This window comes from Manis pentadactyla, chromosome 5, assembly GCF_030020395.1.
Source record: "Manis pentadactyla isolate mManPen7 chromosome 5, mManPen7.hap1, whole genome shotgun sequence".
NCBI classification, from domain to species: domain Eukaryota; kingdom Metazoa; phylum Chordata; class Mammalia; order Pholidota; family Manidae; genus Manis; species Manis pentadactyla.
The window spans coordinates 33,408,271-33,427,536 of record NC_080023.1 but is presented as its reverse complement, the minus strand read 5'-3'; the positions used below and the strand labels follow the sequence as shown (position 1 = coordinate 33,427,536).

Sequence of the window (19,266 nt, the reverse complement as noted above, 5' to 3'; positions counted from 1 at the left end):
AGAAATGAAACAATATTAAGAGAACTGTGTGACCAATCCAAAAGGAACCATATCCGCAATATAGGCGTACGAGAAGAAGATGAGAGAGGAAAAGGGATAGAAAGTGTATTTGAAGAAATAATTGCTGAAAACTTCCCCAAACTGGGGGAGGAAATAGTCGCTCAGACCACAGAAGCACACAGAACTCCCAACAGAAGGGACCCAAGGAGGGTAACAACAAGACACATAATAATTAAAATGGTAAAGATGAAGGACAAGGACAGAGTTTTAAAGGCAGCTAGAGAGAGGAAAAAGGTCACCTACAAAGGAAAACCCATCAGGTCATCATCAGACTTCTCAACAGAAACCTTACAGGCCAGAAGAGAATGGCATGATATATGCAATGCAATGAAACAGAAGGGCCTTGAACCAATGATACTGTATCCAGCACAATTATCATTTAAATATGAAGGAGGGATTAAACAATTCCCAGACAAGCAAAAGTTCAGGGAATTTGCCTCCCACATACCACCTCTACAGGGTATTTTAGAGGAACTGCTCTAAATGGGACTGCTCCTAAGGCTAAATAGATGTTACCAGAGAAAATAAAATCACAGCAAAGAAAGGAGAACAACCAAATACTAACTAAAGACAAAAAATAAAATCAAATACTCACAAAAGCAGTCAAAGGAAACACAAAAGAGCACAGAATAGAAAACAGAGAACAGGAACGCATAGAAGCTGACCCAACATATAAAGAATGGGGGAGGAGTAAAAAGAAGGTAGAGAAATAAAGAAACATCAGACAGTGTTTATAAGAGCTCAATAAGTAAGCTGAGTTACACAGTAAGATAGTAAAGAATATAACCTTGAACCTTTGGTTATCACAAATCTAAAGCCTGCAATGGCAATAAGTACATATATTTCAGTAATCACCCTGAATGTAAATGGACTGAATGCACCATTCAAAAGACACAGAGTAAGAATGGATAAAGAGGCAAGATCCATCTATATGCTGCTTACAAGAGACTCACCTCAAACCCAAAGATATGCACAGACTAAAAGTCAAGGGATGGAAAAACATATTTGATGCAAACAACAGAAAGTAAAAAGCAGGTGCTGCAGTACTAGTACCAGACAAAACAGACTTCAAAACAAGAAAGTAATAAGAGATAAAGAAGGACATTACATAATGATAAAGGGCTCAGTCCAACAAGAGGATATAACCATTATAAATACATATGCACCCAATATAGGAGCACGAACATATGTGAAACAAATACTAACAGAATTAAAGGAGAAAATAGAATGCAATGCATTCATTTTAGGAGACATCAACACACCACTAACCCCAAAGGATAGATCCACCAGACAGAAAATAAGTAAGGACACAGAGGTGCTGAACAACACACTAGAACAGATGGACCTAATAGACATCTACAGAACTCTACATTCAAAAGCAACAGGATACACATTCTTCAAAAGTGCACATGGAACATTCTCCAGAATAGACCACATACTAGGCCACAAAAAGAGCCTCAGTAAATTAAAAAAGACTGAAATTCTACCAACCAACTTTTCAGACCAAAAAGGCATAAAACTAGAAATAAATTGTACAAAGAAAACAAAAAAGCTTACAAACACACGGAGGTTTAAAAACATGCTCCTGAATAATTAATGAAACAACTACCAAATTAAAATAGAGATCAAGCAATACATAGAAACAAATGACAATAACAACACAAAGCCCTAACTTCTGTGGGATGCAGTGAAAGCAGTCTTAAGAGCAAAGCATGTAGCAATCCATGCATATTTAAAGAAGGAAGAACAATCCCAAACAAATAGTCTAACGTCACAATTATCAAAATTGGAAAAAGAAGAACAAATGAGACCTAAAATCAGCAGAAGGAGGGACATAATAAAGATCAGAGAAGAAATAAATAAAATTGAGAAGAATAAAACAATAGAAAAAAAATCAGTAAAACCAAGAGCTGGTTCTTTGAGAAAATAAACAAAATAGATAAGCCTCTAGCCAGACTTACTAAAAGACAAAGAGAATCAACACACATCAACAGAATCAGAAATGAGAAAGGAAAAATCACAACGGACCCCACAGAAATACAAAGAATTATTAGAGAATACTATGAAAACCTACATGCTAACAAACAGGAACACCTAGAAGAAATGGACAACTTCCTAGAAAAATAAAACCTTCCAAGACTGACCAAGTAAGAAACACAAAATCTAAACAGACCAATTACGAGCAACGAAATTGAAGCACTAATCAAAAAACTACCCAAGAACAAAACCCCTGGGCCAGATGGATTTACGTCAGAATTTTATCAGACATACAGAGAAGACATAACACCCATTCTCCTTAAAGTTTTTCAAAATATAGAAGAGGAGGGAATACTCCCGAACTCATTCTATGAAACCAACATCACCCAAATACCGAAACCAGGCAAAGACCCCACCAAAAAAGAAAATTACAGAACACTATCCCTGATGAATGGAGATGCAAAAATACACAACAAAATATTAGCAAACCAAATTCAAAAATACATCAAAAGGATCATACACCATGACCAAGTGGGATTCATCTCAGGGATGCAAGGATGGTACAAGATTCAAAAATCCATCAACATCATCCACCACATAGACAAAAAGAAGGACAAAAACCACATGATCATCCCCACAGATTCTGAAAAAGCATTCAACAAAATTCAACATCCATTCATGATAAAAACTATCAACAAAATGGGTATAGAGGGCAAGTACCTCAACATAATAAAGGCCATATATGATAAACCCACAGCCAACATCATACTGAACAGCGAGAAGCTGAAAGCTTTCCCTCTGAGATCGGGAACAAGACAGGGATACCCACTCTTCCCACTGTTATTCAACATAATACTGGAGGTGCTAGCCACTGCAATTAGACAAAACAAATAAATACAAGGAATCCAGATTGGTAAAGAAGAAGTTAAACTGTCACTATTTGCAGATGACATGATATTGTACATAAAAAACCCAAAAGACTCCACTCCAAAACTACTAGAACTAATATCAGAATTCAGCAAAGTTGCAGGGTACAAAATTAACACACAGAAATCTGTGGCTTTCCTATACACTAACAATGAACTAACAGAAAGAGAAATCAGGAAAACAATTCCATTCACAATTACATCAAAAAGAATAAAATACCTAGGAATAAACCTAACCAAGGAAGTGAAAGACCTATACCCTGAAAACTATAGGACCCTCTTAGGAGAAATTAAAGAAGACACTAACAAATGGAAACTCATTCCATGCTCTTGGGTAGGAAGAATAAATATTGTTAAAACGGCCATCCCGCCCAAAGCAATATACAGATTCAATGCAATCCCTATCAAATTACCATCAGCATTTTTCAACGAACTGGAACAAATAGTTCAAAAATTCATATGGAACCACCAAAAACCCCGAATAGTCAAAGCAAACCTGAGAAGGAAGAATAAAGTGGGGGGGATCTCACTACCCAACTTCAAGCTCTACTACAAAGCCACAGTAATCAAGACAATTTGGTACAGGCACAAGAACAGAGCCACAGACCAGTGGAACAGAATAGACACTCCAGACATTAACCCAAACATATATGGTCAATTAATATACAATAAAGGAGCTATGGACATACAAAGGGGAAATGACAGTCTCTTCAACAGTTGGTGCTGGCAAAACTGGACAGCTACATGGAAGAGAATGAAACTGGACCATTGTCTAACCCCATACACAAAAGTAAATTCGAAATGGATCGAAGACCTGAATGTAAGTCATGAAACCATAAAACTCTTAGAAAAAAACATAGGCAAAAATCTCTTGGACGTAAACATGAGTGACTTCTTCATGAACATATCTCCCCAGGCAAGGAAAACAAAAGCAAAAATGAACAAGTGGGACTATATCAAGCTGAAAAGCTTCTGTACAGCAAAGGACACCATCAACAGAACAAAAAGGCATCCTACAGTATAGAAGAATATATTCATAAATGACAGATCTGATAAAGGGTTGACATCCAAAATATATAAAGAACTCATGCACCTCAACAAAAAAAAAGCAAATAATCCAATTAAAAAATAGGTAGAGGAGCTGAACAGACAGTTCTCCAAAGAAGAAATTCAGATGGTCAACAGACACATGAAAAGATGCTCCACATCGCTAGTCATCAGAGAAATGCAAATTAAAATCACAATGAGATATCACCTCACACCAGTAAGGATCGCCACCATCCAAAAGACAAACAACAACAAATGTTGGCGAGGTTGCAGAGAAAGGGGAATCCTCTTACACTGCTGGTGGGAATGCAAATTAGTTCAACCATTGTGGAAAGCAGTATGGAGGTTCCTCAAAAAGCTCAAAATAGAAATACCATTTGACCCAGGAATTCCACTTCTAGGAATTTACCCTAAAAATGCAGCAGCCCAGTTTGAAAAAGACAGATGCACCCCTATGTTTATTGCAGCACTATTTACAATAGCCAAGAAATGGAAGCAACCTAAATGTCCATCAGTAGATGAATGGATAAAGAAGATATGGTACATATACACAATGGAGTATTATTCAGCCGTAAGAAGAAAACAAATCCTACCATTTGCAACAATATGGATGGAACTGGAGGTTATTATGCTCAGTGAAATAAACTAGGCAGAGAAAGACAAATACCAAATGATTTCACCCATATGTGGAGTATAAGAAGAAAGAAAAACTGAAGGAACAAAACAGCAGCAGAATCACAGAACCCAAGAATGGACTAACAGTTACCAAAGGGAAAGGGACTGGGGAGAAAGGGTGGGAAGGGAGGGATAAGGGCAGGAAAAAGAAAGGGGGCATTATGATTAGCATGTATAATGTGGGGTGGGGGGACACGTGGACGGCTGTGCAACACAGAGAAGACAAGTACTGATTCTACAGCATGTTACTATGCTGATGGACAGTGACTTTAATGGGGTTTGTGAGGGGGACTTGGTGAAGGGGGGAGCCTAGTAAACATAATGTTCTTCATGTAATTGTAGATTGATGTTTCCTAAACAAATAAATAAATAAATAAATAAATAAGGGGTGGGGGGAGTCATCTACAAAGAAACCAAGTATTATAATAACAGCTGATTTAACAAGAATAATGGATGTCAGAAGAGAGATAAATTTTATCTTCAGTAATGGAAACTGTCAATTTAGAATATATATACCTAGCAAAAGTACGTTACAAGAATGAGAAGAATTTTAATCTGAAAAATTGTTAAAAAGAGCTTGACATGAAGCAGGCCTACAGCATAAAGAAAATCCTAAAAGATGAATGTCAGGAAGAGGGAAATTCCCAGATGAAAGGTCTATAATGAAAGAAAAATTAAGCACAAAGCACTAACTACATGAATGAAAACAAACACTGCCTGTACATTCTGGACAATCATAGAATGTTAAGTTGGAAGGGAATTAAGTATCAAATTTAAAATGTTTGAAAGTCCTTGTGTCTGTTGTTGTGTCTGTGAGAAGAAAGCCTAGGAAAATGGTTTAACTTTAACTTTAAAGTGTGCATGATAAAATATTTAATGTAACCACTAAAAGAATAAAAATGTGTGCATAGTTTCCAAATTGGTAGAGAAGGTTAAAATTAATTTTAAAAACTTGCATTCAATCAAAAAAATCCAAAATAAGGCACATAAGAGGGAAAAAAATCATATATATAATTTTCTGTGATAGGAGAAAAAAAATCACAGAAAAGGTGAGATAAATAGAAATCACATAGAGTGAGACAGTAAGAAACAAGACCACTTACAGGAATAACTAAAATAACTGTAAAAGAACTAAGCTTATCAGTTACAGCCAAAGAGAGCAGAGTGAACTTTTTAAAACCTAGCCATACTGCCTATGAGAGATATACCAAAAACAAAGCAACTGAAAGGTTAAAAGTAAAAGTATGGGAAAAGAAATGCCCAAATACTAACTAAAAGAAAGCTGGTGTAGTTCACTAATATTAGACAAATTAGACTTTATAACAAAAATTAATATTAAGGATAAAAGAAAATCACTAGATAAGGGTAAAGGTTATTAGGGATTCATTATTAAAAATTAATTAGTGATATAAAAATCTTAAGCATTTACTATGCACTTCAAAAAATATCCTCAGAATATATAAAGCAAAAATAGGCAGAATTGTAAGGAGAATCAGACATAGTCAATGTAATAGAGGGAAATTTCAACACACCTCTCCAAGATTTTCTCATCCCCTTCCTAAACATTAATCCATCAAGCAAATTTTTTTTAAAAAGTAAAGCTATAGGAGATGTGAACAACAGAGTTAATAAGCATGACTTAATGATCTATTAATACATTGCAACCAGTAAACATTCTTATCAACTGACAATGAACCAGACCACAAAATGCATCTTTAAAAATATCATATAATTATCACACAAACTGCACAATCTTACCTACTGTTAAGTTGAAAAATAATTTTGAAAAATATAAACTTAAAAACCATCTGTTCAAAAATATAAAAACACAGCTCTGAGTTAAGGAATAAAATTAATCATAATATAAATTAGAAAATAAGTGAAAAGAAGAAACTATTATATGTTAAAATTCTAGGAGCAGCTAACATAGTACTTAGGGAAATATATGGCCTCAGATGCTTTCAGGTAAAGCCTTTTAAAAAAAAAGAGCAAAACAAAATAGATTTTTTTAAAAAAATAAAGACAGTAAAAGAAATGTAGAAGTGAATTAAACATAAAACAAACTTATAATAGAAAGACCATCAAGCAAGAGGTGTTTATTTGAAAAGGCTAATAAAAAATCTGACCTCTGAGAATAATCAAGAAAAAAAAGGAAGATACACATAAACATATTAGGACTAAAAAGGGGAACTTAAGTTTAGATGCAGCAGAGATATAAACTAGTAAGAAAATACTGTAATTGTTTTAATAAAGTGATCAGGGGTGGAACCAAGATGGTGGCGTGAGTAGGACAGTGGGAATCTCCTCCCAAAAACATATATATTTTTGAAAATACAACAAATACAACTAATCCTAAAAGAGAGACCAGAAGACACAGGACAACAGCCAGACTACATCCACACCTGCGAGAACCCAGCGCCTGGTGAAAGGGGTAAGATACAAGCCCCACCCTGGTGGGACCCAAGCGCCCCTCACCCCAGCTCCTGGCGGGAGGAGAGGAGTCGGAGCGGGAGGGAGAGGGAGCCCAGGACTGCTAATCACCCAGCCCTAGCCATCTGCACCAGAGCACAGACACAGTGCATGCGTGGGGTGCTGGAAACTAGGGAAACAGGGCAGCAAGATCTTTGAGCGGGTCCCAAAGCCGGCACCCCTGTGACAAAGAAACGTGAGTGCTTTTTGAAAGTCTTAAAGGGACAGGGATGCCACAGCTAGAAGGAAGCATCCTGGGTCACAGTCCAGCAGCTGGAAATTCCAGGGAACTCCGGGCGCACTAACCCCCTGGGCAACAGCTCTGAGTCCCCTCACGGAGGTAAACAGCCAAACAGCCCCCCGTCCATTACCCCTCCGGGGCCCCGCCATAGCAGAGTAGCGGCGCGAGGCTGATCACGCCCACAGCAAGGGAGCTTCCTCCATACCGTCCAGGCAAGATACAGAGACCCAGTCTACATGCAATGGCCCAACACGAGCCATTAGGGGTCGCAGTTGTCCCAGTAAAGAAAGGCCAGGAGCAAGTGGAAAGCCTTGGCTCTCCCAGCTGACAGAAAGTCAATAGCTCACCATTGCACCTATCAACATGAAAAGGCAAGAAAATTTGATGCAGACAAGACTAACCCAGACAGCTTCGACATCTTCTACATCTTCCCCTGAGAAGGAACCTGGGGAGATAGATTTAACCAGTCTTCCTGAAAAAGAATTCAAAACAAAAGTCATAACCATGCTGATAGACTTGCAGAGAAATATGCAAGAACTAAGGAGGGAGAATACAGAAATAAAACAACCTCTGGAAGGACTTCAGAACAGAATGGACGAGATGCAAGAGACCATTAATGGACTAGAAAACAGAACAGGAACGCAGAGAAGCTGATGCAGAGAGAGACAAAAAGGATATCCAGGAATGAAAGAATTCTAAGAGAGCTGAGTGACCAATCGAAACGGAACAATATCCGCATTATAGGGGTACCAGAAGAAGAAGACAGAGAAAAAGGGATAGAAAGTGTCTTTGAAGAAATAACTGCTGAAAACTTCCCCAAACTAGGGGAGGAAATGGCCTCAGACCACAGAGGTACACAGAACTCCCATGACAAGGGATCCAAGGAGGGCAACACCAAGACACATAATAATTAAAATGGCAAAGATCAAAGACAAGGACAAAGTATTAAAGGCAGCCAGAGAGAAAAAAAAAAGGTCACCTACAAAGGAAAACCCATCAGGCTATCATCAACCTTCTCAACAGAAACCCTACAGGCCAGAAGAGAATGGCATGATATACTTAATGCAATGAAACAGAAGGGCCTCGAACCAAGACTACTGTATCCAGCACGATTATCATTTAAATATGAAGGAGGGATTAAACAATTCCCAGACAAGCAAAAGTTGAGGGAATTTGCCTCCCACAAACCACCTCTACAGGGCATCTTACAGGGACTGCTCTAGATGGGAGCACTCCTAAAAAGAGCACAGAACAAAATAACCAACATATGAAGAAGGGAGGAGGAGGAATAAGAAGGGAGAGAAATAAAGAATCATCAGACCGTGTTTATAATAGCTCAATAAGTGAGTTAATTTAGACAGTAAGATAGCAAAGAAGCTAACCTTGAACCTTTGGTTACCACAAACTTAAAGCCTACAATGGCAATTAATAAAGTGTTTATAAGTTTGAAATCTTCAGCATAATGGACAAATTCCACCTGAAAATTCTCACAAAGATAACACCAGATCCAGTTTCATAAGTAAATTCTATCAAACATTCAAACTTGCATAAACTCAGAAAAGAGAAAAAGAAATACTTCCCAACTACTTTTATGAACCAAAAACCATGACATGAAAGCCAGGCAAGGTAGGGCAAGGAAGAAAAAAACCACAGGTCAATATCACTCATTTATACAGATGCAAAAATTCTAAACAAAATATTGGAATGTACCAAAAGGATAATAAAAAGAAATTAAGTACTGATACATGCTACAAAATGGATGAACCTGGAAACATTATGCTAAGTGAAAGATGCTAGATATTAAGGTCACATATTGTATGATTCCATGTTTATGTAATGTCCAGAATAGGCAGTAAGTTCCCGGAAAAGGACTTAGTAATTGCCAAGGTGAGGGCAGAATTAGAAGTGACTAATAAAAGGTTTGAGGCTTCTTTTTGAAAGGTGATGGAAATGCCTTTTAATTAGACAGTGGTGATTGTTGCACAACATAGGGAATATACTAAAATTACTTGTCTTTTACTTAGTATTGAAATTGGTTAAAATTACCAAGAAGAAAATACCGTGACCAAAATTAAGTTATGGCTATCTCTATGGGAATACAAAACATGCCCTAAGTAATATTTCTATTCAAATCAAACAATCAAATTTTTAAAAAGAAGTATAACTTTCTCGGGGAGGGCAGGGAAGAAGGTAGTGAAATACCCAGACAGCTAGACATTTGCTACCATAACCTCCTCAAATCCTTCCAAGATTCTAAATCTCTAGGCAGCTCCAATAATTTATTCTTTCCAGTAGCACATTAGGTATGCCAAACCCTACGGTCTGTTCTACTTTCAGAGAGTGACATTATATTATTAATAAGTAATAAGAACTGACTATGTAAGACAAATGGAATTTTTCTGTTGATTCAATTTTAGGAACAGAAGACACAAACTCTTCATAAAGTGAAAAAGAAATCCTTTGAACAATACAAAATTTGTTTTCAATTTTTAAGTGGCAAAGCTTCAGTCTAATCCATTTTGTTCTGTTCATTACTTACAAGGGTGAAAAACCCAGATGGACTTTCTGTCACTGTCATGAAATTAAAAACATGTTAGATAACTTCGAAGTTTTACCTTGCAAGTTCCTTTGGTTTAAACTTCCACCATGTATCTGGTTCCCGGAAAAGGACTTTATATTTATGTTTCTGAGACTACATACAAAAAAGACAAACATATTTAAAAATAATTACTTCCATGAAATTAAATAGATTGTTTCCAAATTCATACTATTTTTAAATTAAAAGAACCTAAAACATACTAACACACTTGATGAGTGTTTATTAAAATTGAAAAAAGCACAATCTCTTTGACATAGCAATTAACTTCTAGAAATCTATGCTACTGATAAATACTTAAGTAAGAGTGCAAAAATATACACCAGGATATCAGGTTCATCATTATTTGCAATTGCAAAAAAATACAAACAACTCAGTAGCTATTAATATGGAACTGGTTAAATAACTGAAGGTACAACCATACAATGAAAATATATACAGTAATTTTTAAAATTCTGTTATTGAGAAAGTCCTTAGTATAAATTGTTAAGAAAGTACGAAACAGAATTTCCACTTGGGTAAAAAAAAAGAATTATTCACACATTTATATATTCACAGAAAACTTCTGGAAAGAGTCTCAAAAATACTACTAAAACAACAAAGAAAATATAGTTAATAATATGTAACAATTTTATATGGTGACATATGGTAATGAGATTTGTTGTGATGATCACTTTTTTATGTATATAAATGTTGAATCACTTGTTGTACACCTGAAACTGATATACTGTATGTCAGTTTTTTTCAATAAAAAGTTAATTGTTCAAAAAAGCAAGATGTACTCTTCCTGTCCTTTATCCCTCTCTCAAAATGATGCTCTAAAAGAAAAAAAAGCTACTCTTCAAAGCATCCACTTCAAGGGAGAACTTTAGGCATTCTTTTTTATGGTTTGTGTATTTATCATATACATGCATGACTTTTGTAATTTTAAAATTATTTTAAGTAATAGCTCATTCTATTTTTCAAAATTCTAGTATGGCTATAATCTAAAAGCCAAGCCCTACACTTGTACAGTAATCCATCCTCTCTCCACCTCAAGAATAACTGAGTTCGACAATTCTCCCCTAACTTTGAAGCATCATTAATTTTTCCCTCCCTCCTGAATCAATCCCATCATATTCACTTATTTCTCCCATCTTACTTTTAACCTCACCTTCCAGCTTTCTTCTCATTTTCCTGCTACCTTTTACATTCTCTTCTCCAATTCCTTTCCTTCTAGCCTCTCTTAAACCCACCCAAGCTGGCTACTCTGCTGAAACTGGGTATCAAAACCATAAGTCACCTTCAAACTGAAAAATGCTGTGGTTAACTCTGAGTCCTCTTACTTGCCTCTCAACACGTATCAGTTCATCACTCCCTTCTCCTTACACTGTCTTCATTACACACTATTGCTTCTCCTCTTACTCCACTGGGTGGTGGTCTTAGTCTTTTTTGATAGTCCGTCCTTTTCACGCAGACCTCTTCTCACAATGGAACACCCCAAGACTGTTGGTCCTCTACTCTTGATCTACATTCACTTTCTTGGTAATGTGACTTCATTCCCTGGCTTTGAACATCGTCCAAATGGTAATGACTCTCAAATATATGTCTTTAGCCCTGAATTCACTCCCAAACTCCAAACTTGTAGGTCTATCTATTCAACAAACTTATTATATCAAAACCTAAACTTTTAAGATGCTTTATTCCACACAACAATTCTACCTGAACTTTTCTCCATCTCAGATGATGACACCCTCCAGTTACACAGGCCAAAAACCAACCTTGATGACATACATTTAACTCCTCTCTCTTTCACATTCATATCAATCCAACAAGAAATTTCAGCAAGTTGTCTCTATTTTCAAAATATACCCAGAACCCAATCACGATTTATTGTTACTATAAGTGTTACCAGGTTGATCTGAGCCACATAACCTCTTATAATAACCACCATTGCCCTCTCTAAGTCTCCCTGATTCCATCCTTGCCACCCCCAGCCAAATCTATTCTTAACACTGCACTTTGGTGATTCTGTTAATAATTTTGCTCAAAATCTCCTGTTACAAACTCAATGTCTGTTGTCTGTATCCCCTCAAACCCCATTACCTTGAAACCCCAATCGTACCATATGACTATGTTTGGACATAGAGCTTTTATGGAGGTAATTAAGGTTAACTGAGATCACAAGATAGGGCCCTAATCTGTTAAGTGTCGTTATAAGAAGAAACACCAGAGAACTCTCTGCACCATGTGAGAAGCAGCTATCGCACTGCTTCCCACTGTCAAAAAAATACAGATGGCCTAGAGCCAAATTCAGCCCAACAGCCAGTATGTCAGTAGCCTAGGAGTTAAAGAGAGTTTTTGGAAGTTAAAGGGTTGTTTTAAAAGAAAAAGAAAAAAAAAAAAAGAATATGCAACAGGGACTGTATGTGGCCCCACAAAACCTAAAATATTTACTATCTGGTGCATAAGAAAAATGTTAGCCAGCCCATGGCCAACATAAAAACAGTGTGCTCAATAGAAGCCACAGGGCATAAATGTGCAAAGAAGTAAAAAGCTAACCTTTTCAAACAATAAGGCTTCTCTCTCACTTACCAACTTTACATTTCCCTGTATGGCTCCGGAAGATGACTGGTTAGCCAGAGATGGGTAAGATTCCTCAAGGGAGGAACAACTTAAGACAGGCACAGTCGCAGGGGGGCCATCAGGTGAGAAATTGGGGATCAACAGAGGTGAGGCTTAGAACCTCACCCCCCCTGTTCTGAGAGAAATCTTCTGCATACGTGGATGTTTTATTGCCCTTGTCTAGCTTGGATTAACACATAGTCTACAGGCACACACCTGATCATCTACGTTTGCTCTCTTACAACACTAAACTATGTTTTCTACCTTTATCTTGTATCTACCTACTACTTCAGCATTTTATTAAAAATAATAATAATAAAGAGAGAAATGTGGTATCCACATATAAATCAAGTATAAAAATCAAATGAGTATTCATATTTGAACTGACTGTTTATAGTTCATAATGCGTGAGCAAAACCGAAAGTTTCTGTGATGACTGCCCTTGTACTGTTCACCATGTAACTTATTCACTGTGTAAGAATTTGTTCTCCATGTAAGAACTTGTTCGTTATGCTTCAGAAGATTGGAGACTGACGAAAATTAGGCTTGGGGTGGATTAATGATTGTGCATTGAGCATTGACTCCCCTATACAGAATTTTATTGTTGTTAACAACCATTTGATTAATAAATATGAGAGATGCCCTCAAAAAAAAAACAACAACAAAAAAAAAACAGTGTGCTGAATGCTGTGAAGAAGTAAGCCAGGGCACCAAGAATGCAGAAAGAGTCCCAACTTTGCTTTTTAGTAAGTTAATGAATGCTAACTTCCTGAAAAGGTGACATCAAGATGAGCAAAAAAGGAATATGGCAAATTTGGAGAACTGAAAATAGTTGAGTTTACAGGATTCTGAATTTCTCAGAATAGCAAAATTTCAGGACTAACAAAGGCAACCAAATTTTGATTCTGCCAAGTAAAAGCAATAAGAAAAAAATATTGTGTATGTACATATACACACACAAACATAAGATTATAACCTGTGTATACACACACAATTTAATACCACCTTTTCATAGAAGACATTTAAAAAAATCTCATATTTTAAAAATATCAGCATTTAAAAATTTAATAAATTTAGCTTTATGAAAAAAACTATCCCTATTTTTCTCATTTTGCTGAAGATAAAATGGGAGAAAGCTCAGTTAGACAATCCAAGGACTAAGTGAGATTCATTTGTGTAATTAACATCCCCTAGTAATTTCAACCCCATTATTATAGATAGGACGATTTATGGTACAAACCAAAGCAACATATGGCTTCATTTCCCATGCCTGTAGGTTTGTATTATCTATTATTATAGGAGAAACCTTCTTCTCAAATGCTTCTTTTGCTGAAAAACACAAACAGCAAATGACAAATCACTTTTAATAATGACTTTAAGTATTATCTTGATATTTTAAAAATCTGATCTTGTTTTTATAATTTGAAAATCATAAATATGTGCTAATTTTACTCACTTCTCTACTTCTAAGTACAGTATAGGTCACTGTTTACTAATACTGTTGATTAATAAATACTAAATAAATAAATACCAAAGTTATAATCAGAGAAAATTATTAAAAAGTCTAATTTAAGTTTTATGTGGGTGTTACATATATAAACAGTATAAATGTGGGAAAAAAGGTATCATTAAAAACAAGCAACATGGTATCTTAAATAAGATTCTGGATTGGAAAAGAACTTTAGTAGGAAAACTAAAATCCAAATAAAGTCTGCAGTTTAGTTAACAGTAATATACCAATGTTAATTTCTTAGTTTTGACAAGTGTACCATGGTAATACAGATGTTATATTAGGAGAAAATGGGGGAGGGGTACACAGAAACTGTAGTACTTTTGCAACCTTTCCATAAATTTAACATTTTTCCAAAATAAAGTTTAAAAACAAAGAAGCCAAAAATAAAGAAAAACACCAAAAAAAAGGAAAAGTAATGATTTGAAATAAAACATATACTGTTATGCAAGAGATTTTCTTATAAAACTACCTTTCTTCCTAAGGAATTAGAACATTCAGAAAATTAATGATGAACCATGATAAATAAGCCTTGCAAGGAAATTATTTGGATGCTTTTAAAGTTCTGTATACGCTCTTACAACTCAATAACGAAAAAGACAAATAGTCCAATTTAAAAACGGCAAAGAATTGAATAGACAATTCTCCAAAGATAATCAAATGGCTGATAAACACATAAAAAATGCTCAACATCATTAGCCATCAGGGAACTACAAATCAAATCCATATGAGATACTACTTGAAATCCACCAGGATAGCCATAATCAAAAAGACAGATAATTACAACTGTTGGTGATAATGTGGAGAAACTGGAACCCTCATAAACTACTAGTAGAAATGGAAAATGGAAAACAGGCTTGCCAGTTCATAAAAAGGTTAGACATAGACATATTTTCACAGCAACATCATTTATAATAGCCAATAAGTGGAAACAACCCAAATGTCCATCAACTGATGAATGGATTAACAAAATGTGGCATAGCCAAACAATGGAATAGTATTTAGCTATAAAAAATAATGACATACTGATACATACATGGATGAACCTTGAAAACAATATGCTAAGTGAAAGGAAAGCCATTTACAAAAGATCACATTATATGACTCATTTAGATGAAATGCCCAGAATAGGCAAACCCTATAGAAACAGAAAGTGAATTAGTGGTTGCCATGGGCTGGGAGAGGTTGGGGAGAAATGAAGAGTGACTTACTAATGGGCACAGGACCTTTTGGGGTTGATAAATATGTTTAAAACTGATTATGGTGATGGCTGCACAACTCTGATGTGCTAAATGCCTTGATTTGTATCTCCAGAAAACTGTTTAAAAAAAGAGTTCTGCTATTAACTTAATATTATTGCTGTCATTGTTGCTGCTATAAGGCTATGTTGAACCATTGCTAAGCACTTTTCATTTTCATTTAACCTTTACAATACTCCTGAGAGGTAAATATTATAAAGCCCTTTTATAGATTATGACACGGGGCCTTGGAGAATGTAATTGCACAAGGTCACAAAGCTAATCACTGGCAAATCCAAGATTGCTCTTTACCACATCATACTGTTCCCTTTATTTTCAGTTGTGTTGGTATCTTCATATTTCTGAGTTCTTACTTTAATATTTAGTTCAAGAAAGAATACAGAAAAATTTAACCATATCTGCAGATGGCAAGCTCAAGAATTGCCCTCATGGTGCATTTATCAAAAAAAGGCTAAATATTGTTTATGTCTATCAGGAAGAATTGCCCATATAAAATTCAAACTATTCATAAATAAATATTTCTTGATAAAACCATCTTCAGTGAATAGTTGCACTGATAAAGAAATGAAGGTTTTACCTATGCTGCCCTTGCAGATTCAGTTTGTGGAGACCCATTTTTACTTTCACACTATCCTCCATAAAAATTTAACCAATCTTGGAAGACTGGTGGTTAACAGTGCAAATTCCATTTTAGGAAACAGGAACCAGAGCATACCAGACAACTCTAACCATCTTGAGCTATTCTGAGACCCACGTAGAAAATCTGAGTTACCACGTAGAAGATCTGATAAGATCTCCACTGATTAAATAAGATGTAAATGTGCCATGCAATGTTATAAGCATTTTATAAAAATCAACTCATTTAATCCTCATAACAATTCTATATGACTACCTCTTTTACCTCTAACTATGTAATGTAAGAATTGTTTTAATTTTATATATACTTATATAACTACAGTGAATTATAACTTTAAAAAAGTTGTATGTCTCCCAAAATACAAATACTAAGTGGATTTTTTTTATATTGCTCTTAGTATTATCCAGAATCTGATGTCGATTCTTACCACGATTCTGGTTCCATTCATGTGCTTCTCCTAAGTACTTTACATCAAATTGGTACTGTCCATTTATGTAAAAGTAGTCATCAGTACTAAGAATGACTCCACTTGGATTATCCTCTTGCAAAGTCCTGCAAATGACAAATGGAATTATTTTCATTATCTTTTCTTCTAAATTCTCTCTTAACTTTTACAAGGTCATAGTCCAAATAAAAAACACAAAGAAGAGATTTTATAATCTAAATAAATCATATTGGAAATGCTCAGTTTGACTCTCAAGAAACCTGACCTAAGGCAAGTCTATTTTACTTTATTAAGTTATTATTTCAGAAACTTTTTTAATGTTATGAAGTCCGTTAGCCTTAACTATAAATGTTTGCAGATTAACAGATTTTTAATTATCAAGAACACCTGGTAACTGAAAATGCTGAAGAACTCAGTCACAGGCATCTCCCTGATCTGGCCATTTGATACAAACTGATCTACTTCACCAGACCTAAATTAAAGGCCACGTTCAGATAGGCAAATACCTTGATATTTAACAAATCTTCTAAAGTAGATATGAAGATCTTTGTATATGGTATTATAAATTCAGTGAGTATGTCAAAAATACCCAAAAATATAATGTTAGTAGACGGTTTTTTGTTTTTCTTTTAATTTTCCCTATTTATTTTTACATCGTTGAGTGGAAGACAAATTTTAAAACATAATCTTCAATTTGTTTTTTTGTTTTTTTGGTATCATTAATGTACAATTACATGAGCAACATTATGGTTACTAGACTCCCCTTATTATCAAGTCCCCACCACATACCCCATTACAGTCACTGTCCATCAGCAGAGTAAGATGCTATAGAATCACTACTTCTCTTCTCTGTGTTATACTGCCTTCCCCATCTCCCACCCCTATATTATGTGTGCTAATCGTAATACCCCTTTTTCACCCTTATCCCTCTCTTCCCACCCATCCTCCCCAGTCCCCTTCCCTTTGGTAACTGTTACTCCATTCTTGGGTTCTGTGAGTCTGCTGCTGTTTCATTCCTTCAGTTTTTTCTTTGTTCTTAGACTCCACAGATGAGTGAAATCATCTGATACTTGTCTTTCTCCACCTGGCTTATTTCACAGATCATAATACCCTCTAGCTCCATCCATGTTGTTGCAAATGGTAGTATGTTTTCTTCTTATGGCTGAATAATATTCCATTGTGTATATGCACCACATCTTCTTTATCCATTCATCTACTGATAAACACTTAGGTTGCTTCCATTTCTTGGCTATTGTGAACAGTGCTGCGATAAACATAGGGGTGCATATGTCTTTTTCAAACTGGGCTCCTACATTCTTAGGGTAAATTCCTAGGAGTGGAATTTCTGGGTCAAATGGTATTTCTATTTTGAGTTTTTTGAGGACCCTCCATATTGCTTTCCACAATGGTTGAACTAATTTACATTCCCACCAGCAGTGTAGGAGGGTTCCCCTTTCTCCACATCCTCACCAACATTTGTTGTTGTTTGTCTTTTGGATAGTAGCAATCCTAAGTGGTGTGAGGTGATATCTCATTGTGGTTTTAATTTGCATTTCTCTGATGATTAGCAATGTGGAGCATCTTTTCATGTGCCTGTTGGCCATCTGAATTTCTCTGGAGAACTGTCTGTTCAGCTCCTCTGCCCATTTTTTAATTGGATTATTTTTGCTTTTTGTTTGTGGAGGTGCGTGAGCTCTTTATATGATTTGGATGTCAACCCCTTATTGGATACGTCATTTATGAATATATTCTCTCATACTGCAGGATGACTTTTTGTTCTACTGATGGTGTCCTTTGCTGTACAGACACTTTTTAGTTTGATATAGTCCCACTTGTTCATTTTTGCTTTCATTTCCCTTGCTCAGGGAGATATGTTCATGAAAGAGTTGCTCGTGTTTATGTTCAAGAGATTTTTGCCTATATTTTTTTCTAAGAGTTTTATGGTTTCATGACTTACATTCAGGTCTTTGATCCATTTTGAGTTTACTTTTCTGTATGGGGTTAGACAATAATCCAGTTTCATTCTCTAACATGTAGCTGTCCAGTTCTGCAACACCAGCTGTTGAAGAGGATGTCATTTCCCCGTTGTATATCCATGGCTCTCTATCATATATTAATTGACCATATATGCTTGGGTTTATTTCTGGGCTCTCTAGTCTGTTCCATTGGTTTATGGATCTGTTCTTGTGCCAGGACCAAATTGTCTTGATTACCGTCTCTTTGTAGTAGAGCTTAAAGTCAGGGAGTGTTAATTCCCCCTACTTTATTCTTCCTTCTCAGTATTGCTTTGGCTATTCTGGGTCTTTTGTCATTCCACATGAATTTTAGAACTATTTGCTCTAGTTCATTGAAGAATGTTGTTGGTATTTTGATAGGGATGGCAATGAATCTATAGATTGCTTTAGGCAGGAAGGCCATTTTAACAATATTAATTCTTCCTATCCATGAGCATGGGATGTGTTTCCATTTATTGGTATCTTCTTTAATTTCTCTCATGAGCGTCTTGTAGTTTTCAGAATATAGGTCTTTCACTTCCTTGGTTAGGTTTCCTAGGTATTTTACTCTTTTTGATGCAATTGTGAATGGAATTGTTTTCCTCATTTTTCTTTCTGCTAGTTCATTGTTAGTGTATAGGAATGCAACAGATTTTTGTGTATTGATTTTGTATCCTGCAACTTTGCTGAATTCAGATATTAGATCTAGTAGTTTTGGAGCGGGATCTTTTGGGTTTTTTATGTACAGTATCATGTCATCTGCAAACAGGGACAGTTTGACTTCTTCCTTATCAATCTGGATGCCTTGTATTTCTTTGTGTTGTCT

General features: G+C 35.7%; 1 protein-coding gene across 12 annotated transcripts in view; it reads right to left on the bottom strand.

Annotated features, from left to right (window-relative positions):
- Nucleotides 1-19,266, bottom strand: part of N4BP2 (NEDD4 binding protein 2) — a 135,695-nt gene that overhangs the window by 67,574 nt on the left and 48,855 nt on the right. For all 12 annotated transcript variants that reach the window (XM_036908524.2, XM_036908521.2, XM_036908514.2 and 9 more), the window contains 3 exons: nucleotides 16,429-16,553; nucleotides 13,836-13,924; nucleotides 10,011-10,087 (listed from right to left, as the gene is read on the bottom strand). In XM_036908524.2, the coding sequence (XP_036764419.2) occupies nucleotides 10,011-10,087; nucleotides 13,836-13,924; nucleotides 16,429-16,553 (291 nt within the window). The remainder of the gene's footprint in view (nucleotides 1-10,010; nucleotides 10,088-13,835; nucleotides 13,925-16,428; nucleotides 16,554-19,266) is intronic.